This window comes from Lagopus leucura, unplaced genomic scaffold, assembly GCF_019238085.1.
Source record: "Lagopus leucura isolate 7727_CA_CO unplaced genomic scaffold, USGS_WTPT01 Super-Scaffold_100059, whole genome shotgun sequence".
NCBI lineage: Eukaryota > Metazoa > Chordata > Aves > Galliformes > Phasianidae > Lagopus > Lagopus leucura.
In genome coordinates, this window is record NW_024962305.1 from 43,163 (window position 1) to 65,534 (window position 22,372).

Sequence of the window (22,372 nt, forward strand, 5' to 3'; positions counted from 1 at the left end):
GGGATGGGATGGGATGGGATGGGATGGGATGGGATGGGATGGGATGGGATGGGGATGGGATGCATGTGATGAATGGGGATGGGATGGGATGCGGATGGGATGGGATGCATGTGATGGATGGGGATGGGATGGGGTTGGAATGCATGCCATGGGTAAGGATGGGAGGCAGACAGGATTGGAGGCATGGGATTTGATGGGATGTGTGGGATGGGATGGGATGGGATGGGATGGGATGGGATGGGATGGGATGGGATGGGATGGGATGCATGCTGTGTCACTGGGACATGCAGTGCCTTTGCCCCCTCGTCAGACACCAACTGCCTCCCAGAATGGGATGGAATCATTTGCTGGCCCAAAGGCTCTCCCAGCCAGGAGGTGGCCGTGCCCTGCCCTGATTACATCTATGACTTCAACCATAAAGGTGAGCACTTGCAGCTGAGCAGCACCTCAGGAATCACCTTGGGGACACTGCTGGGTTTGCTGCGGGTCCTGCAGCTCTCAGAGTCCCCTTCTGTCCCCAGGCCGTGCCTACAGGTACTGCAGTGCCTACGGGACCTGGGAAGTGACCCTCAGCCTCAACAGGACCTGGGCCAATTACACAGAATGCGCCGTGCTCTTCTCCTCCGAGAGCCGGAGCCGTGAGAAGGTGACTGGAAGGTGCTGGGAAAGGGGCTGGGATGGGAGCAGGGCTCAGACGTCCCCCTCTGCCCCCCCAGCACTCCCAGTTCTCCCTGTGTTCTCAGCCCAGAGGCAGAAGGGACACAGGCTGTGGGAGGTCTGGAGCAGAGCCCTTGTCTTCCAGGAGGTGTTTGACCGCCTGCACTTGATGTACACCACTGGCTACTCCATCTCCTTGGCCTCCCTCATCGTGGCTGTCTGCATCCTCTCCTACTTCAAGTAAGGAGGAGCTGAGCTCCTGTACCCATGGGAGGAAACCTCCCCATTGCCCTGCGTGCAGCAGCCCCTGGAGCAACTGCAACCACTCCAGGCCGTTCCCAAAGCCCCCAGGAGCCGCATCTCATGGGCTCCCCATGACCAACACACCCCACTTTTGAAGGTGTTGAAGATCCACTCTCACCCAGATCTGCCTCCTGGGGGGCTGACACCTTGGAGTTGATGTCCGGCCCCCTGTCATCACCTGGCAGCCCCCGTGGAATGAGCTGTGGGGCAGCTGGGGTTGTGCTCATGTCACACCCTTCTCCATAGGCGCCTGCACTGCACTCGCAACTACATCCACATGCACCTCTTCGCCTCCTTCATCTGCCGGGCAGCGAGCATCTTCCTGAAGGACGCTGTGCTCTACTCGGCCACGATGGGCAGCGAGGCGAAGCTGAGGGAGGAGGACCTGGGGGCAGAGCTGAGCCCCCCGCCGGGCCAACGCAGCCACCTGGTAGAGCACAGAGACAGGATTGGGGGAAAAAGGGGATTTAGGAACTCGGAAGTGTGGGGATACGGACTGCGTTATGTGGGGTGATGCCACTGGGAGGGATGGGACAAAGGGCCAACCGTAGCACAGCTGTGTTCTCCCTGTGCTGATGCCCTTCAGCCTGTGCTGGACAAACCCAAAGGAGTTGTAGCTCTGGGGAGGACTGATGTGGGCACCTCTCTGACCCACGTCACAGGTTGGATGCAAGGTGGTGGTGACGCTCTTCCTCTACTTCCTGGCCACCAACCACTACTGGATCCTGGTGGAAGGTCTCTACCTGCACAGCCTGATCTTCATGGCCTTCCTCTCCAACAAGAACTACCTGTGGGTCCTCATCATCATTGGCTGGGGTGAGTTTGGACCCCAACCCAAGGCTGGTGCTGCTGAGCCCAGCAAGGAGCTGAGGCACCAGCCAAGCAGCACCGATGGGGGCAGTGGAACATGAACCATGAATCGTTTTGGGCTGCAAACACCAATCTCAGCCGTGTTCCTCTCGTGTTCCATCCCTCCAGGTCTCCCCGCTGTGTTTGTGTCCATCTGGGCCAGCGTCAGGGCCTCCCTGGCAGACACACAGTACGTAGATCCATCTCCTCCAGCAGTTCTTTGGGGAGGGGAAGGCAGGTTGCAGATGCTAGCAAGAAATCTGTGGGCATCAGAACTTCAGAAAAGACTTCCAAAAAGAACAAGAGGAGTCAGCAAACACAAAAGGCTTGTTCATAAAACTGCCAGTAGTTGAGACCCGTAATATCTTTGTCTTGCTTGTGGAATGAAGCCAGGTGGAGGCTGACATCATACATTGATAACTGCTGCCAAAATGATTTACCCAAATCCCCAAACTCCTCCCAGCCAGGCGCTCAGGGACAGCAAAGAGGGGAAGGTGGGAGGACAGGAGGTGGGGACGGCGATGGGGGGACAGGCAGCCATCGGCTGCCACCAGGATTTCAGGCATTTCTTTGGTGTGTCCTCCCCGTTCTCTTCAGGTGCTGGGACCTCAGTGCAGGGAACATGAAGTGGATTTACCAGGTCCCCATCTTGGCTGCTGTGGTGGTAGGAAATTAACGATCCTTTCTGGGGAAGAGGGGACTGAGCACCCCGGGGCCGTTTGCTGCCATTTTCAGGGCCAGGTCCCTGCAGGCAACAAACCCAAGGCGGGCGGGTGGCTGTTGGCAGGTGAACTTCTTCCTCTTCCTCAACATCGTGCGGGTGCTGGCCTCCAAACTGTGGGAGACGAACACGGGGAAGCTGGACCCCCGGCAGCAGTACAGGCGAGTGCAGGCCTGGCTCATCCTCTGCCCGTTTCCTGGGGATGGTTCCCCATAGGGCTGTGAACGAAGAGCAGAGCTGCAGGGTGGCTGTGGGAGGTGGCTGGCAGATCTCAGCTCGGCGCCTGATTTCTCTTCCCAGAAAGCTGCTGAAGTCCACGCTGGTGCTGATGCCTCTTTTTGGAGTGCACTACGTGGTGTTCATGGCCATGCCCTACACCGAAGTCTCGGGGGTCCTGTGGCAGATCCAGATGCATTACGAGATGCTCTTCAACTCCTCTCAGGTAACGGTGCTCCAAGCACAGCGATGCTCATCCAGGAATCCGAGCTCAGGACTCAAAACTCCTCCATCTCTTTTGGCAGGGTTTCTTTGTGGCTTTTATCTACTGCTTTTGCAATGGGGAGGTAAGCGAGGGGCAGCATCTTTCCCTGCACTCCCTGGATAACAGAGGGAAAACTCGGATTTGAGAAGGGAAGGGAGGACCGCTTTGGTGGCTCTGAGCAGCAGCAGCTCTGATCTCTCCCACAGGTGCAGGCAGAGATTAAAAAAGCCCGTTTTCGGAGAAGCCTGGCGCTGGACTTCAAGCAGAAGGCGCGTGCCAGCAGCGCAGCAGGGAGCTGCTGTTATGCTGGGCTGATGTCCCACGGTACCACGAGCTTCAGTGTGAGCCTGGCAGGGCGAGGGCCGGGGGGCACACAGCCCCAGGGGCTGCTTCTCCCTGCCCGCAGCAGCCTGCCAGGCTACACCCCCAGCTCCTGTGCTGCAGAGCTTTTGTCTCATCTGACGCAGGAGATGAGCCAGAAAACCTGCGGGGAAAACAGCTTGGGCTTAAAGGACCTGGATGAGAATCACCCGAATCTGAACAGAGAGCTGGAGACGATGCTGTGAAGTTAACGCCGCATCTCCCAGCTGCACTGCTCTTTGTGTTTGGGGCAACTTTTGTGCTTGCATGGAGAGCTGGGGCAGGAGATAGCAGCTGAATCAACTCGTTGCCCTTTTCCTCACAGCCAGCGTGCTGAGGAACCACGCGCTCCTGCTCCCTCTTGTACCTGCCTGGCCTAAAACCGAGCAGCAGTTCAAAACTTCATTTCCTTCCACGTGCAGGTGATGGTGTAAGTGACGTCTGCATGCAAAGCCTTGAATCATCACAGGAAACAGACCTCCAGGCTCAGTGCCTCATTGTGATGGTCTGGAAAGTGACTTCAGCTCCAGTGCATTCAAAATCGAGCCAATGAGATTGAACCCTTTAAGTCCGACTCCTCTGTTCAGCACCCAATTCCTGCTGTACAGCACGAGAGGGGCAGAGCAGCTCACCCCCCCCCACCCACATCCCCGTGCCCATGGATGGGTGCAGCGATCGCTCACAGGAGGACAGTTGGTGTGAAGGGCTGGAAGCCCAGCCAGCATCACAGCCCCCAGCTCTGCCCTCCCTGCTCGTTCCTGGGGCACAGCTCCCTGCTGCCCCCCCTGTGAGGCAATGCTCACTGCTGGGAAAACACTCCTGGGAATACAGAGAGATGGGTGGGAGAGAGAATTACAGCACTGTTGGGAGTGGGGATGTACTTGTTCCAGTGTAATTTCATAATAAAGATAGTGACAGAGAGCGTGTGAGTAATTGCGTGTGCATTCGTAGACCTTTCCAGGGAAAAGCTTAGATGTAAAGAGAGTCACAAGGATTAGGAATCACTGGGGGGGGGGCAGCAGGCAGGGGCCGTGAGGGCACAGAGGGGCAGCGGGTCTTGAAGGTGGCACATCTTCATCACCTCCCGCTCTTCTTGCTCCACTGCAGAGCACAGGGCAGGGGGTGCCGGAGCAGCAGGGTTGTGCTTTACAGGCAAACCTGAGCTTCCTTGCAGTTGATCTGCTCAGCTGATTTGTGCTCCTGACTCTTCAGAAGAAAGCGCAGCCTGCCACTGCAAGGAGAGAGGCTCTTTTTCAGGGTAGCTGGCACGCAGCTCACACTGCTACCTTGTTCTGTGGAAGAGGGATCAGCCCTGCTACCCATCCAACACAGACCTGTGAGCTGACATTTATAGCTCTCTGCCACGGGTCAATATTGACTCGGCCAAGTCTCCGGGGGCTCCTGGCAGCTGAGAGAGGGGTGAGGAATTTCAGTAATCCTATCAAAACAGCAGAGGGATGCATTTAAAACAAGGGCAGACAGCACAGCTCCAGCCAGACCAGCTCCCAGAGGCAGCAACGTGAAACCAAGGGGGCAGGGAGCAGCTTCAGGTTATTGAGCCATCTTTTGGTTTTAGAACTCAGATCTTTAACTGTGATAAACAGGGAGTGTGATAAGGGGAATCCACAAAGGCTCCTGAGCTCTGCCACAGGAGATCATCCTCATCTTAATACTGACTACTAAACAAACTCTGCTGTCTTGCAGAGTTCAAACCAGTGCAAAAAGCGATGGGACAACTCAAGTGGAAGCTGTTCCACAAACTGTATCAGAGCTGTTTGTGAGGGGGCCTGAAGAGGCAAACTTGAAGTGAATTGAGGACATTTGCAATGCTGGGCACATCACCAGCGTTGCTGAGTTCTCTTTCCAGCCCCAGGACTCTGAAAGGTTGGGATAAGCAGTGAGCCCTGCACTTCTCCACTTCAAAATGGGAGAACCCAAACCCCAGAAGGCTCTGGAGCTCAAATATGGTTCTCAAACCTGTTTGAGGTAAAAGACGGCGAGAAAAAGCACGGGATTATTTTCTCACCTGCTTGTGGTGAAAGAAAGGGCTGCAGTCAGATCTCCAACAGGACGGATCTCCATCCCAGTGCCAGGAGAGCCCGAGGAAAAGCAGAGAATGAAAAGCACGTGCCAGGTGTTTTGTCTCGGTAATAAAACATTTACTAAAGCAAGCAGAAAGCAAACGCACAGCGGATAAAGAAAACTTCACAACGTCACAAAAACCTGACAGGTTCTGATACTTCTGTGAGCAGAAACAAGACAGAGGTGAGCGCTGACGTGTTTCAACAGCAGAGCTCCTCCTCACCTTCATGGCGCAAACAAAAAAAGGAGTTAAAAAACAGGTAATGCACACAATGAGTTAAAAACGGGCAAGCAAGATTTTACACTTTTAACTGCACGTGTCCAACGTGGGATCTCTGAGCTGTTCCACTCCATCAATCGCTTTTCAGGTTCTCCCTACAGGCTTTTGAGCAGCAGGTCCCTGAATTTCGGAATGAAGGCCCTTCACTGAGCTTCATTTCATGGGGGCACCAGACTCTGATTGCTGGGAGCAGATCTGCATTTCTTTCTTTTCTTCCCTTTGTTTTTACCTTGAAGAAAGCCATCAGCCCTCTCATAACAGAGGGTGCATAGGCACAGCACAGACACTTTGCTATGCAGGCTTCCACCCAAATGAAGGCTATTGGGAAAACAAGAGGTTCTTTACAAGGAAAAAAGGACACCTGGGCAATGGGATTGCTGTACTGAGCACAGAGCAGGGATTCCACCCCCACTTGTGAAGTCGTGGTTAATTGGGCTGGAGAAGGATCCCTTCAACAGCTTCCATAAGGAAAGAAAACTCAACTTGTTCCATCCCACCTAAAGCAAGGAAAATTGATACACTCTTAAGTGATAGGGAGAGAAGGAAGGGGCAAATCTGGAAGCCAAAATTTATTTGGGGATAAAAGAGGAGGTGAAAAGAAGAAACTGGAGAAGAACTCACCATAGTGAACAAACTGCTGAAAGTTAATGCTGTTTAATGTTAAACAGGTGGGTCCTGAGCATCAACAGATGGACTGGTTTGTAGGTGGGTGTGCTGGTTAAGAAAAGACAACCTGAAACAGTTTCTTATTGTTCCAAGGACACGAAACAGCTTCTTTCTGGTCAAGATCTGTTTAAATCCAGCCGAGTTATTCGAGCACTGAATGTTTAAAAGCAGAACCCAGGCAGCTTTATCAAAATGATTTCTCTCTAAGCATCGCACGTACACATCATTAGAGTGAATGTCTGCAGATGTACCGGCGCAGACTCGCGTGGGGAGTTTGCACGGCTTCCTTCTCCTCCCCCAGCTGCTCAACAACCAGTTACCAAGAAATCCTCCGGATAAGAGACCTGCAGAAATCCCAGGCTGTGAAGCACCAGCTTTTAACTGTCCCACCGGCTCTTCTTACGTTTCGGGGGCTCTGGGACAGCAAAACCATCTGTCTTGTTGTCTCGGCTGTTGGCATCCTTCCTGTTCTCACCATTCCTGCTCTCGTTGCTCCTCCCTTCGCCGATATTCCTGCCGTCAACGTTATTGCGATTGGCACCACCTCCCGCGTCGCTGAAGTGCCGGCTCTCGGCGTGGCGATGGCTGTCCCCGTGCCGGCCCTCCCCGTGCCGATAGGCGTCACCGTAGCGACCGCCCCCCTCGCCGTGATGCTGCGAATCGTTGTAGCGACCGCCGCCCTCCCCGCGGCGCGGGGCCTCGCTGTGCCGACTGTTCCTGCCGTCGCTGTAGCGCTCCCGAACGGCGCCGCCACCTCCGCCTCCGCCGCCACCGCGAGGAGCGCCGCCGGCGCTGCCGATGCTTTCCCGATTAGCGGCGCCGGCGTTGGCACCGTTGTTGTTGTTGCTGTAGCCCTGCATCCCGACGCTGGGAAAGGTGGGAACGCTGCTCAGAGTCCCGGTGCTGCTGAAACCCGGGACGCCTTTCGCCGCCGCGGTGGCTGCGATGGGGCTGGCGGGGTTTGCAGCGTTTTGTTGTGCAGAACTTGTAGGTACTGAGTTCAAGCTCCCCGCGCTGGTCCAGCCACTGGCACCAGCAGCAGAGCTTCCAGTCTTTTGGTTATTCAAGCTTGCAGCAACAAAGTGGCTCTTATACTGGGACTGCCAGAAAGAGAGAAAGGAAAGGAAAAAGAAGTGTTTGCATCTGTGCTGCGCCACAGAACACAGCCAGCATGCAGGCACAACCCTGTCCTGAACTTCAGGATGTCCCCAGGAGAAAGAGTTCCTACAAAAACTTGTTCTTGGAGTGAATCAGAATCACAGAATGGCCAGGGCTGGAAGAGACCTCAAGGATCTGAAGCTCCAACCCCCTGCCACACGCAGGGCCACCAACCTCCCCATTTCACACCAGCCCAGGCTGCCCAGGGCCCCATCCAACCTGGCCTTGAACACCTCCAGGGATGGACGGGGCATCACAGCCTCTCTGGGCAGCTGTTCCAGCACCTCACCACCCTCACAGCAAAGAACTTCCCCCTGACATCCAACCTCCATCTTCCCTCCCTCAACTTCAAACCATTTCCCCTTGTCCTGCTGTTATCTCCCCTTTCACAGAGTTTCAAAGAGTGATTACATTCCTGCCGTGCTTATCAGCACAGAATTAGTAGCAGACATCTGTTGCCTGACCACAGAAACAAGGGGACTTCTATGTTGTGGGGTTAATTTTTACACTCAAGGGAGCCAAACAGGATCGAACGTAGTAACAAACAGAATCCAGAAGGGAAGAAGAGCAAATAGGCAGCAGAACACAAAATAAATCTGGCAAATGAATGTTGTGCAAATACGTTCAGTCCAGCCTGCATGCTAATTCTTCCACTCCAGACTCCCTGCCCCAAGTGAATGAGACGTGGCTGCAACCACCAAACTCAATTTCCCTGAAGTCAGCACAGGGTTTCTGTACTTTCAAGGAAGAAAAAATTTGTTTCAAACTACCAGTAGGAAACATTTTCCACCTCGTTTCTTTTCCTCTTGAGTTAGAACGTGGATTGAACCAACCTGAAAAGCTGCTTTCATTGCTGTAAGTCTGTCTCCCATTGCCCCAGATGATGGCTTGTATGCTTCATAGTTACTCATCACACTGTTGTTGTTGCCACGGTCCTAATCACAACGACAAAGGACAACTGGAGAGATTTACCCAACAAAAGACATCACACTGCACAGTTTCCCAAACCTATCATCACTCTGCACTCAGGCAATGCACCCACTAAGGATCGTGGACCTTCAGAGAGCTGAGCAGCAGCACAATCTGCCCTCTGTTCTTCAGGGCAACAGAAAAGCAAAGGTGCAGGAGGTCTGAGCAACTCACTAGGACCACATTTTAACCATCTCCCTACAGCACAGCAAAACAGGATCAGATGGCGGTGCTCACAGATGTCACAAGCAGGACAAAGTGTGAACAAGGCTTCAGCTGTGGTTTCTGGATGAATGGTGAGCACGATGCAGAAACATCTGCAGTTTGTCCCTGTAAACACTGGCAGATGGACAGACAGACCTACGCCAGTTTGTGGAAGCAGAGGTGGAACTGATGCGAATTTTTACACTGAAGAAAGGCAGCCCAAAGTTTAGAAGATCCAAAGACTGTAAACAACTTCTTCAGCATTTCTACTTACAGAACTCTCTGATCCCAGGCCAGGACGCTCACGATATCCCAAGCCACCACCACCAATATTCAGCTTCTTGCCTTTTCCTCCTTTGAAACGGGATTTCCGGAACCAAGGGTTCTGGGCAAAAGAAAAGCAAAGGGGAGCAACACAGGGATGAGCAGCTTGAGAAACACAGGCAACGAAACTTAGAAAAGGAAATTTTGAGCATTTTGAAAGAAAAAAGATGAAGCATGCTGTTCCCCAATCCAGAACACAGCTGTGGCAAGGGGTTGGGACAGGGCAGACTGCACCGAGTGGGAACTGAAGCTGCAGACGGTCCTGACACACGGCTCTGAAGCTCTCCCTACAAATCTTCCTTATGAAAACTGATTTTATGTCCTGCTCTCTTATCTACATTAAAGATTCAGAGGCTTGCTTTTTCTAAACCCAGGAATAAATGCCATTTCTAATGTCATTCACTTCAGAGGTCTGCATTTACTCATCCCTGGCTTTTACAGATTGAGCCCATTGGCAGCTTAAGAAGAAATGAAGTTTTGTCAGTGCAACTTCCTGCAACAAGCAGTGGCCAGGAAGGAACAGCCCAACCTGAGCTCCCACTGCCATTTCTAAATAATGGTTAGCTGTGTCTCATCATGCCTGGTAGCTCCTTCAGACCCAATTAAGTCCATAAGCCAAGCCATTCAGCTTCTGTCCTCTCTTCTGACAGGCAGCCTATGGAGCTGTGCATCACACATTGAGTCACTTCTGAAAATGCTGCCTCCATACGTCAGAAAAAGACCATTTACTTCCAGCAGTGGGCACCCGAGCTCTTGGTGCTGAAGTCAGAAGTGTGTTAATCTATCTTTGCATGTGGAGATTACCAAAAAGCCTTTGCTCCCCTGCAGCACCTTCGTGAGCTGCCAAGCACTGTGGTGCAAGCGTTGACCTATCAGTCATACCTGTACATAGCAAGCCTGTCAGACAGCACTGCCAAACAACCAGGTCACACAGTGAATTAACCTGTAATCATTTTCTAGTTCAGCTTTCACCTAACTTGCATCTTCTGATGCAGAGCAAAAATCTGAGTGCAATGAGACACCAGAGTTGGTTACATATTGGAGTCCAACATCTTCACGTCTCCCTTTCTTTCAAAAGTTATTAAATAAACCCACTGCTGTACCAAGCCTGCTTAAAAACAACACAGGTTGCCAAAAGACCACTGAGGATAAATGATGGAACCCAAAACAAGTCTCCAAGCTCCTGGCTTTCTCTGCCAGCTAATTATGAGCAGCTTTCCTCACAGAGTTTTGCTTCGTACCTGCATTGCCAGATCCAACAGCTCTTTGGAAACATGTTGATTAGCACCTTCCAGATTTCTGACAAGATCCCCAGCAAAGTTGCTGTCCTTGGGAGTCAGCAGGGTGTAGGCAACTCCCTTCTCGCCCGCCCTGCCTGTACGCCCGATCCTGTGGGTGTGGGTGTCAATGTCCCGAGCCACATCGTAATTAATCACAGTCTTAATGGAAGGAATATCCAACCCACGAGCTGCAATCAAGAGCAATACAGTGGTAAGGATCTTTACCCTGCAAGGACTCAAAGCAATGCCATTCATACCAGCACATTGTTCTGCTCCATTAGGGAAGAGCTTCCACACCGACAGATCACAGTTAAGACATCCTCTGTAGGCTAAAACTCTTTGTTATCTTAAGTGCAGCGACTCACAGGACTGGAGATGGAAGATCACATAACTGTTACTTCAAGAGAGAAAGAGGTCCTTTATTACAGGACTGTGACATTCATCCTTTGTTCAGCTGAACATCTGGGTACAAGAGCTGTTCTACAAAGGCCCCAAGTGTTTCCACCTCCTGTTCATATAAGCATGAGTAAATTTGTCAGCTGATTAACAGCAGCTATTTCCTTCAGAAGCAGCTTATTTACTTTCTGTGTATTAAAATACCTTTCTCTCTCTCTCTTTCTGTCACTGTATATTTAACACCACCGGGAAACTTTCAGAATAAAATCCCTTGCTAACAGTGTGCACTTCTGGAAAACATCTGGGAAGCCGTGCAGCAGGTCAGAAGTCAACCTTGCTGCCTTCCACTGAGGTGTGACACCTTTCCTGCTGATATCCACAACTTACCCGAGCTGCAGCTCCTTATCAATGCACATACCTGCTACATCAGTAGCCACCAGTATCGGGATCCCCTTTTTCTTGAACTCTGAAATGACTTTATTCCTCTCGCTCTGGTCCATGTCGCCATGAAGGAGCCCCAGGTTATGATCCTCCTGCTTGAGGTTATTAGCCAGCTCTTCAGCGTTGGCCTTCTTGGTGACAAACAGGAGAACACTCCCAGAGGATGTGAACTCCACAAGGCGCCGCGTCAGCCAGTTCCACTTGCTGGGACCAGAGGGGAAAATCTCCACTATTTGAGTAACGTCTTCATTTGCCTAAGGAGAGAAATAAGCAGTGATGCAGGATGCAAAGGGCGCTGCAGCAAACACAGACAGCAGAATAAAAATCAGGAATTTAAAGTGATTTTGAGAGCAGAAGCAGGGAATTGACATTCTCCTCTGAGCGAGGTCACAGCTGCCTCCTGCTCACTTCATGGCTGACCACTTTATGTTCACAATGCAGAAATGGCAGGAGAGCTGAGCTGCACTTTAAAAAACTGGAGAGGCAAACTGCAGTCACTGGCATTGATGCAGTTTAGCATCCAACTGACACAAAGAGGAGTATCTACAATTCAGATGCGAGGTTTGAGGTGGAGGGGGTGATCATCAGCAAAAGGTATTCCAATGGGGGTCAGAGAAAGCAGCTCTGTGTGCTGCGACTGCCCAGAGCATCACGAAGAAAGGAGGCACAAACAGACCCCTGTGCACTCTGCTGAGATAACAGAAGTGCAGCGGGGCAAAAAACTCCACTGGGAAGTTTCCAGGAAAGATGTGGTTTCTACACATTTGAATGGTAATTCCTGTGAGGACTAAGTTCCCAGACTAGTAATTTAGACCAGAGAAAAGAAACTGGCTGAACAAGGTAAGCTGCTCCTTTTCTTAGGCAAAGCATAGGAAAACCAGCTTCCTGGAAAGACAAGGCTGCAGGAAGCCACTCATTTCTTGTTAGTAAGGAATGGGGACAAAAACTGCAGAGAATGGGTGGAAAAAAGAATGTTCAGCAGACAGCTTGTGAAACTTTGCAACAGTGCAAAGCCTCTTCACAGTGAGCGTGCATCCACCCACTTCAACTGCAGAAACAAGTCTGCTAGCAGTTCAGCTGCTATGTCAAGCAAGTATAGAATCAACATTCCCACATAAACCAGCTGAAAGGCATTAAAACCAGTTTCAAAGCCTCCACTGCAAAAGCTGTCATTGTTTTATTTATCCTTGTGAGACAAAGCAGAAGGAGGTGCCCACTGCTCAGCCCAGCAAACACATCAGTCACTGCAGTGATGTTGTTTCCCTGCATGATGGAACACCCCCCCCCCCCCCCAAGAACGTGTGCTGGCAAAAAGCTCAGCAAAATAAACACCAAGAACAGCACAACAACAACGACGAAAACCCCAAATATTCTTGGCTAAACATCCAGTATTTCCTTCTCAATTTATGAGCTGACTGCTGCAGCTTAACATAAATTTCAGACAGCGGTGTGATTCCCTTCTGTGACTGGCTCAGATGTGAGGTTACCTCCCCAATGTCTCCCTGCACCACTCGAATTGGGTCGATCAGAATATCTCGGGCCAACTTCTCAATCTTCTTACGGAAGGTGGCACTGAACAAAAGGGCTGAAAGGAGGAAGAAAACAAGATTTGCATTCCCTGAAGAATTAATCTTCCACGATTGTGACAACGCTGCACACGTGTGACAAACCAGCCTGGCTGTTTTATGTCAGTGATCCGAAGCTACAGTCTGTCTTACCAGTGGTAAGGAAAATCAGAAATCACACTATTAGAACTCCTCGAAGGAGAAACACCTTTCATGGTATTTGAAACAAGATGTGAATAATAATAACGTGGCATGCTGCAAGCCTTCTTTACCACAGTTTAGTTTACCACATGGGATCTCAAAGCATGCAAATATGTGGGGGGCAGAATGGCGAGGCCGGACTGTTTTCAGTGGTGAGTGGAGACAGGACAAGGGGAAACGGCTGGAAACTGCAGCATAGGAAGTTCTGCACCAATGTGCGCAAGAACTTCTTTACAGTGAGGGTGACGGAGCACTGGAACAGGCTGCCCAGGGAGGTGGTGGAGTCTCCTGCTCTGGAGATGTTCCAGACCTGCCTGGATGCCGACCTGTGCGACCTGCTGTAGGGAACTGCTTTGGCAGGGGGTTGGACTCGATGACCTCTGGAGGTCCCTTCCAACCCCTACAATTCTGTGATTCTGTGATCTGTGATTAGTTCAGCAGATCATCCTTCCTCTGAGCAAAGACTGCGGGGGATTACAGAGGGATGAACAACCTGGTTACAAATGCTCACACTTCACAAGCAGCCTCTCCCAGCAGCCCACAAACAGTAACACAGTAACAGCGCAGAAGCCCGGCTGGATTTTCTGTTCTTGTCACAGCCACACAATCTCTGCTCCAGATTCTGAACTGGCTCACCCTCCACCTCACAGCCTCCTGCAGCTCCCAAAAGTTTGATCTGAAACATGCTCATACTCACTCTGTCTGTCCGGCCGCACGTGGCTTGCAATGGATCTGACCTGGTACTCTGGAAAAGAAGGAAAGTGCTGCAATCAACACTGCATGTTTGTCAGCAAGTAGAATAACTCAAAGTGCAACTTCACCACTTTATTTAACAAATGGAATCAATGCATGCTTCTTCTCTATTTAACTTTGCTGTGACTTTCCAGTTCTCTGCCGCAGAAGGGAAGTTCCTTTACTGCACAAAAAGCTCAGCAAAAAGTTCTTTAAGCAAAGATGTGAGCTGAGCAGAGCACTCTGCACATCTCAGGTGCCTCCCTCACTTTGCAGCACCAAAGCACCCTCAGATTTTCACTCTGCCCTGTGATCCAACATCATGCAGATGGAAATGACTGATCCTGTTCCAATAAAGCAGGGAGTTCTTACAACACTGCTGGATCCAGTCACGGAACCAAGGCAGAGAAGTGAGTTCACTGTAAGATATTCATCACTTTTAAGATAAAAAAAACAAAAAATCAGGATTTCTGGAATTTATCAACTGGGTTTCACAGATCTCTGTATCAACAGATATTAGATCTTTCTATAGTTGTGTGTATTACTGTGCATACTTTCCTTAAGTGTTTTCCAGCATTCAACACCACAGGAGTTATAAACAGTCACACTGAGCAGAGAAACACACACCACTGCCTTCCAAAACATACCAAACCCCATATCAAACATCCTGTCTGCTTCATCAAACACGAGGTAAGTGACTCTCTGAAGGTTTGTAGCTTTCTTTTTCACATGATCAATCAAACGACCCTGTTGGGAGAGTGGGGAAATAAATATTAACAGCCAGTTGGTAAGCATATTAAAAAGTGTTAACATGCTCAACCTCAGAACTCACGTGCTCTTCTCCTCACCATATCAGCTTTTAACCTCACCAGAGACACAGAGCAGAAAACATCTCAGGGCTTCAGTCCAGAGGTAAATGTCAATATTCAAGGCTTAGAAACAAATAACTAAATCTCTCATCAACCACGCTGTCAAAGCTGAATTTTAGGGATAGTTTTTGGAAGGGCAGCAGTGCTGACATCCAAGAACTGACCATCCTTCATTTCAATTAAACTTTAACTGGGAACTGCCTATCCAAACCTCGAGTTTTTGGTGCAGGAGTTATTCATGCTCTGCTTTTTTGGCCCAGTACTCCAATAAATAGCCATGACAGAACTTCCCCCAGTCATCAGTTCTGCACAAGTTCTTCACCAGCTTTTGCAAAAAGCGAGGTGGTTTGAGAACAGCCCTCATTCAAATCACTCCTGCTTCAATGTTTCATTGTACTGTGGGCATAAAGGCACTCACAGGTGTGCAGACCACGATCTCTGCCCCCTCCTGGAGGGCTTTGGCTTGCTCCCACATGCTCCCTCCTCCATAGACCGCCACTGAGCGCAGGTTGTACGCCTTTCCAAAGCGCTTACATTCAGAATGGATCTGAGGATTTAAACAGAACACCTCACAGTTCACGTCACACAGATCTGAGAACATATACCTACCTTAACAACAGAGCCCCGCTCCTGAGGTCCACTTTCCAGCTAAAAGCTTCCTGAAATCATTCAGAAATCCACAGGGCTGAGCACTCCAACATTTGTGGACGACTTCCATCCACTTACTGGGGAAATGGATTCAGCCACCCAAACGCAACGTAAGCCACAGGCTCTATCCTTCCACACACAGCTTGTGGCAACAGACCCACAAAACCCTCAACACTTAGGAATAATTTGGGATCTCTGTGTAAAATTAACGATGACTTAAAATTTGTCATGACCCTACAACAAAAAGGAGTGGAAGTGAGAGCTGTGAGCTTACACCGCAGTCATGGCCAGGGTAATTTCTTGCAAATCGATCACTGAGGTTCTCTGGCAACTTCTGCACAGGATTTTGCCTTCTCTAGGAACACTGCAGGGCACAAACCTGCTCCCTGGACACATCCCTGCTCCCTGGGCACATACCTGCTGGCAAAGCTCTCTGGTCGGGCACACAATCACTGCAATGGGGCCGTCTCCTGGTTCAAGCTCCTTTTGATCCATGATGTGAATCAGCATTGGCCAAATGAAGGCTGCTGTTTTCCCACTTCCAGTCTTAGCTATTCCAATCATATCTCTGCCACTCATGGCAACTGGAACACCCTTAAAACAAGGAAATTTTAAACCCATATTCTACCTCGGAATTACACGAAGAACTCAGATAACAAAAGAACTGCACATTACAAGGGACTCACAGCAATATGGTGGATGCATACACAGCTTTATTGCCAAATTCAGATTAGCTTGTTTCAAAGACTCAAAGCAAATGCCAGCATTTGGGCACAGATGTATTTTCACCTGGCCACAAACGCTTCCTGTCCAGCTGTAAGGATGCTAAAACCAGAATTCTCTGAGCCTGTCCCTCCAGTGACCATTCTGAGTGACAAAGCATGCAGCTCCTCCCCACTGCTGCTATGAGGACCTCTCAAGTTTTTAGAAAAGAAATTTAAAACACCCAAAGCTCGCTTCCTAGAAAAAGAAAACATTTTTTTTTTCCCCATGACAGTTTGGAAACTGGCATTGTATGCATCCTCATATGCACTCAGGACCTTTCTACGTATTCTATTAGCAGCATTTTAGATGTTAGGCAGCAACAATCCTCACCTGACACTGTATAGGCGTGGGCTGGGTATACTCAGATTTCCTAATTTGATGCATGAGCTGCTCATCAAATCCAAAATGAGCAAAACTACTGCCTGGTCTTGGAGGAGCAGCACCGGAGACCTTAGAAATAGAAACAGTGTTCATAGAAAACAGTAAGAGGAAAAACAAATACAGAAATGAATGAAGCACCTTTATTTCAGTAAGTTTTGTGGTTTTTTTTTTTACTTACTTTAAGTAAACTTCAGTATAACTTGGCACAAATTCCATATGCATTGTGTAAACAGGGCTTCCAGATATTAAAAACCAAACATATATTGTCAATCAACACAAGTTACTAAAAAACCACATCTACCTCCTTGTACAACTGATCTCCTTCCTCCCCAGACAGTTCCCTTCACAGGAGTCACCACACTAACACGTTTCAAATGGGAAAAATACTCAATTCTTGCTTATAGCATTTCCAGTTTCAGTTCTTAGCTCTGTGGCTCTCAAAAGTGCACCCACACAACTGGTGATGGACGCCCGCTTAGAGAAGACTGGAGACAACTTTCAAGACCTGCTGAGGAAAGCCACGCTCCTTTATATCAAAGGCACTGAAGGTGTCCAAGAGGCCTGGCATTCCAACCCTTTAATGAGAACTATTCAGGCAGTTTGAGAGAATGCAGGCAGAAAGCTCCTGAGGAGGCTCTGCGACATGCTTACCCGCAGGTTCAGCTTGTGCCGTAACTCCACCACCTGCTGTGGGGTCAGGCTGGTGATCTCTTCGTGCTCATCATAGAAATTTTTCTCAAATGGGGGATATTCAATCTGCAGGGGTAATTACATCTTCATTATGGAGAGAAAGGTTTAAGAGAAAGTTGATTGTCTGCAATAACGTTTATTTGATCTGAAGCAATTGTAAGGGTTTGCAGTGTGACTCGAGTGGCACAGCAGTGGAATGCTACCTGACAGCACCGGTGCATTTGGAAGGAAGCATGTTCCACTCTACTTCCCAGCCCCTGCTTCCTACAACAGACACAGCAGGATGCAAAATAACCTCCTACCTCTGAATGGTCAATAGGTGGAAGAGGATCAATGATTTTTTTGGATGGTGCAATTGGATTCCCATCGCTGTCATACTCCAGGTTGTCCTCTTCCTCTTCTTGCACCACACCAGCAGTTGGGTTTTCAGCCATGTAGCGAAAATAAGCTTCCTGCAGCAAAACATACAGTAAAATTGCATACAACAGGATGCAAAAATACCAGGTTGCTTAAACAGGGTAGATGTTAGATGGCTGTTTGTTTTCACACACATCACTGAGAAACAGAACATTCACTAGGACTGGTTCTTCTAATCAATATCAACAGTTATGCCCAGAAAAAGGACAAGAAGAAACAAAGGAAACAACTACAATGTTCAGTTAGACCACAGAATGCTTTTTTAAAAAAACAAAAAAAACAAACAACTTCTTCTCTTACAGGTCTGCTTAAGAACTTCTTCCACTTGTAAGGTTTTAACAGTACAAGAATCTAGTCTTATTTCCACACGAACCAAACACAAATGCTGTAGGTTTCTACACAGTGAGCACAATTTCACTCTATGTTTACCTCTTTTACATAAACAAACTATGCTAAAGTTCCTCCTCTTCCCCTAATTACACTCCAGAAATGAAAAGCAACAGCAAATGGGAAAGAAACTATTTCAGGAGTCCTCTGACACAAGCCCAAGTTAGAAGCTGTCACATGCCATCCTCACAGCTCCTCTCAGCATCCCACTTATGGCTCCCTGGCACAACAAGCCATTCTCATGCACAGACACCAGCCTCAATGGACTTCCTTCAAGCAAAGATTTATGACCAGACTTTTAAGGTTCGATTACAGAGGCATGTTACACCCACCTGCCTTTTTCATTCACGTGGCCAACTGTCACTCAGCCATCTGAATATGCATACAGTACACTTGCTTAGCAGCTGTCTGCAGGTAGAAGTTACCCTAGCTCCAACTTGAGCATGGCTACACTCACCAAATTGGTAGCAAAGGCCAGTGGGCACAACAAGCCTTCCATCCTCTGTATTATTACAACTACTGAGGTAGTTAGTAACTATAATTAGGTAGGAAGGTGCATTTTTGAAACAAAGTGCTTCCCTTCTGTTTATTATTCTGTTACAGCAATGCCTACAATCCTCAAACAGAACTGGAGCCCTGCTGAAAACAAAGAGCAGAAAGCCTCATTCTTGCCCTCAACAGACACAAAATTTCACTGCAAACAGCTTCCCCACTGGTGCTCCATATTAGTTGATTCAGCTCATCTCAAACTTGATGAGACCCTTAGATACCAAAAAACCCGTTGTACAGGAAGCTGAAATTCAAATGGACTGAAAAAATCTTCTCAAAGCAATAAAGAAAGGAATGGTCTCCTAGTATTCTTCTTTTTTTTAATGGAACACCTAGAAGGGTGGAGGCAGCAGGGGAACCACTAGAGCTTCCTGCTGAATTGTCCGGGTACTGAGCACGGCACCGGAGTTGTGCTTGTACCTAGCATTATGTGTTTGGGGAGGGAAGATAAACAAATAAGAAGATAGAAAGACTGCATAGGAACTCACTTGGTCATCTTCCTCTTCAATGTCATCTCGAATACCCCTGGAAAAACAAGCGGAGAAAAAAAAAACTTCCCTGCAAGTGTTCCACATACGCAGCTCCATACTTTCAATTGCTTAGTGCTGAGCTCCATATTTTGTGGAAGTCACAACACCAACAACTCAGTAACATTCATAATCCCAACCCATGGATTTTCCATCTTTTGGTGTCAACCACAACAAGGACCCTGCAAAGCCTTCATTTTTACTTCTATTAACGAGACTGAAAGATTTGGGTTCCGTCTTCCCAGTAGAAGCCACATCAAAGATCATCCTGGTCTAAGCTCTCGATGCTACCAGATGTCCCATAACTGAAGAGGAATATGAGCCAGGAAGTGCAAATCCGGTTCAGAACATCCCCAGGTGGTGATTTGGATCCGGTGTTCTGTTTCAGGACCACGTATAATCTGATCAACCCCATGCAGTGCAAGTGCTACCAACGTTTCTGACATTTACATCAAGAATCAATGGCATCATCATTTACCTTGGTCAACACTGATAGATCAGCTGCAAAAATGTCAACTGCTTAAACTCCAAATTTAGCATCCCAATTGTCAGACATTACCTAATGCATCACCTGACAGGGAACATCTTAAAACAAGCCTGGAGGAGCCTCCAGTATCTCCAGTACTACGGTACAGCAGTACTGTTTCATGTTATCTACAGAACAGTGAACATCAACAAATTGCATTGGAACCTTTCAGCACCATACAAGACACTGTTAGGCATGGGAATTACAGTAAAGAACTTACTTAGCATTCTTTTTTTCCTTGTCTTTATCCTCCAGCCTCTTCATGTCTCGAGCAGCTTGATCCTAACAGGTTACAAAATTGTGAGACGTTAAAAAAACAACAAGATGATACAAATGGGAAGGAAAAATCATTCCTACATAAGTGGATCACCACGCCGCAGAGACAACACTTTCTCAACCAAACCTTCTCTCATCCCACATCCTATTACACTAAACAAATTCTCCTAACAATTACTTTGAAATTTAATTATAACTTTGTGGCAGTGCTGTCAAAAAAAATACAGTGTCCACACTCTTCTGGAAAACACTGACAGAATCCAGCTAAGAATTGCAGCTAAGGAGCTGTTTGGGATAAATCCAAATCATTTCCATTTGAGCTGTGAAAAACACACAAATCCATAGCGTTGCAGTCAGAGGTGCACAGAGATGCTGTGCAGCCTTAGCATGCCCAAAACAAGTAGATAAGCTACTGGAAATTCTATCGACTACCTCTGCATTTAATTCATCTTTGAGTTCTAATTAGCAGCATCTTACATAGAAAAACAAAAGCTAAGTGACATTCTGAAGACAGCTGCCAAAGCCATGACAGGCATTTGCTGCTTCTGATGGGAGAGAAGTACTGCCACGTGAGTTAATAAACATTTCAGGAGCTGGGTCTTGCCTCCACTTCAGCCATGAATGCCTCCAGAGGATCATCATCGCTGTCAGAGTCAGCTGATTTGGAATTAAACTGCTGGCGAGTGGGGGAATTCTCTGCAGGAATGTATGGCAAGTCAACATTGCTGTTATCCTCCTCTTCATCCTCAAAGTACCTGAGAAGTAGCAAACATCACCCAGTCAGCACAGAGCCCATAGCAACACACTGTCTTTCGTGGTTTCCGAGTCAAGTTTTCCATGCAGAAAAGGATAATAAGAGTCAGAGCACACACGGGGCTTTCCTGCAGCTGAGCAACTCAGGTTTCTTTGATGTTATTGCTGTGGTAGAGCATTTAGTTGAGCGGGCTCTTCTAAATATCGAAACCTCCTACATGTCACAAATACTTTCCCTGCTTTGGAAACAGTAAAAGACTAAAATGCAGAACCAGAGAGAAGCAAGAAATAACCCTACTTACGCATTTTCTTCATCGAAATTCGCTCGCTTTGACCCAATTTTGTAGAAAGAAGGCAGCTGGGGAGGTCCTGATTTCGCAAACGCAGCAGAAGAACCGGCTGTTCCAAAAGCACTGTGAGACTGCTGAGAAAGCTTCGGCTCCTCTTTCTTTCCAGGGGTTATGGCAAATCCACCAAAACCAAAGCCTCTCTTCGTACCAGGTCCACCTTTATTCCAATTCATGATGCCTTCAATAGATCTGTTAAAATCAGAACAGATAAGTTAATGCCTTTCTGCTTTAAGCAGGTATTGACTACCGGCATGATTTTTCTTGAAAGCAGATTACTGTACTCATGATAAAGAGACCTGGGAACTGTAACTGACACGACTTTGATCTGCTCCCCAAAAAGGAGTTAGCCTTTGTCCTTTTCTTGTAAGTTTAAGTGCATCTGCAATCTGAAAAACAGTAAAACAAAGAAATTCCCTTCCAAAAACAGTGTCCCTAAAATACTACTTAAGCATATGCTGCTTGTCCTGCTTGCTTTACAGTTTTCATTTCTATAAGACAAACAAACTCAAAGCCAGAACCTGGAACACAGGAGAAACAACACTTCCCATTTAAAGTAACTTAATTACTTTGTTTGCATGATCAAGTAAGTCATACCTCGAAGGCTGCCAAAAAGAGTCTGACCACACTGCTTTCAAGTGTTGGAATGGGACGGCCCACCAGCCACGAATCTTATTATGGAAATTCCCACTTTCAGTGGGAATCATTCAATGACAAAAGAAACAAGTTTAAAATAATCTGAGGATAAATCCTGCTGCTGCACCCTGTAAAGAACATTCAGCAGCTCGGGACTTGCTCGATAAATCTTAAGTCCTGAACACTGGGCTCACCTCAAGGCAAACTCTGCTTTTCAGTACCTCACAGCACTGGTGGGTGCCCTACCCCTCCATGCCTGCAGTTTGTCCACCCGCGTGCTCCATAGGAGATCTATCAGCACACACACGGGCGGATGGCATGCTGCGCATCTGCTGCTGACAGCACAGCGGGCAACCTTTTCAGTTACAATGTCTGAATTGCGGGACTCTTCCTCACTGTACCGACACAGAAATTAAAGAACCATTCGTTGGACCTGTCACCCGCGTGAAAACTTCCTGGGCGGGTCACTCCGTCCATAGGACGGCAATGGGGCGCTGCGGGGACTCCGTAGCAACGCGGGGCTCGGCCCCCCCGCCCCCGGAAGGGCACGCCAGGAGCCCCGGCACGGACCGCCGGAACCGCAGCCGGCGTGCAACGCCCGGAGCACCGCGCTGCTGCCCGCCGTCCCACACGGCGCCGGACGGCTCTCGGTCCTTCCCGCCCGCGGGGCCCTTTGTGCAGGCCGGGCCCAGGCCGCCCGCAACACCGCGCCAGGCCTCGGCCCCGCAGCGCCCGCGGGCAGGTGCCGGGGGAGAAGAAGGAGGAGCCGCCGCACTGCCCGGCCCGCCCGGCCCAGCACCCTTCACTCACCGTGCAGGCAGCGCAGCCGCCAACCGCCGCTCCCCCGGTTACCGGGGCGGGGGGTGGAGACGGAATGGAGCGCCGCACCGATGTGCGTGCGTGCGTACGTACCTTCAGACGTACGTGCGTAC

At 49.0% G+C, this 22,372-nt stretch overlaps 2 protein-coding genes across 3 annotated transcripts in view; one reads left to right on the forward strand and one right to left on the reverse strand.

The window, feature by feature from the left end:
* LOC122188355 (parathyroid hormone/parathyroid hormone-related peptide receptor-like) overlaps positions 1–3,626 on the forward strand; it is a 4,510-nt gene extending 884 nt beyond the window's left edge. The window contains exons 3-13 of the mRNA XM_042886580.1: positions 311–421; positions 522–646; positions 803–897; positions 1,207–1,390; positions 1,623–1,776; positions 1,939–1,999; positions 2,407–2,473; positions 2,597–2,695; positions 2,835–2,972; positions 3,052–3,093; positions 3,218–3,626. Coding sequence (XP_042742514.1) covers positions 311–421; positions 522–646; positions 803–897; positions 1,207–1,390; positions 1,623–1,776; positions 1,939–1,999; positions 2,407–2,473; positions 2,597–2,695; positions 2,835–2,972; positions 3,052–3,093; positions 3,218–3,577 — 1,436 coding nt within the window. The 3' untranslated portion in view covers positions 3,578–3,626. The remainder of the gene's footprint in view (positions 1–310; positions 422–521; positions 647–802; positions 898–1,206; positions 1,391–1,622; positions 1,777–1,938; positions 2,000–2,406; positions 2,474–2,596; positions 2,696–2,834; positions 2,973–3,051; positions 3,094–3,217) is intronic.
* A 2,745-nt stretch (positions 3,627–6,371) lies between these two features.
* Positions 6,372–22,354, reverse strand: DDX42 (DEAD-box helicase 42). 2 transcript variants are annotated; one of them, XM_042886526.1, is made up of 18 exons: positions 22,251–22,354; positions 20,760–20,996; positions 20,309–20,459; positions 19,649–19,710; positions 18,864–18,900; positions 17,325–17,474; positions 16,984–17,088; positions 16,282–16,401; positions 15,604–15,780; positions 14,957–15,085; positions 14,317–14,416; positions 13,635–13,682; positions 12,659–12,756; positions 11,149–11,425; positions 10,296–10,522; positions 9,005–9,115; positions 8,391–8,492; positions 6,372–7,499 (listed from the first exon to the last, which is right to left on the reverse strand). In XM_042886526.1, exons 2-18 carry the CDS (start codon positions 20,978–20,980, stop codon positions 6,777–6,779), a joined length of 2,838 nt encoding a protein of 945 aa, XP_042742460.1. In that variant the 5' UTR covers positions 20,981–20,996; positions 22,251–22,354; the 3' UTR covers positions 6,372–6,776. The 2 variants fall into 2 exon arrangements, with proteins under 2 accessions (XP_042742460.1, XP_042742461.1); XM_042886527.1 differs by lacking the exons at positions 20,309–20,459; positions 20,760–20,996; positions 22,251–22,354 and having other exon boundaries at positions 18,864–19,281; positions 19,649–19,712.
* Between the last annotated feature and the right edge of the window lie 18 nt (positions 22,355–22,372).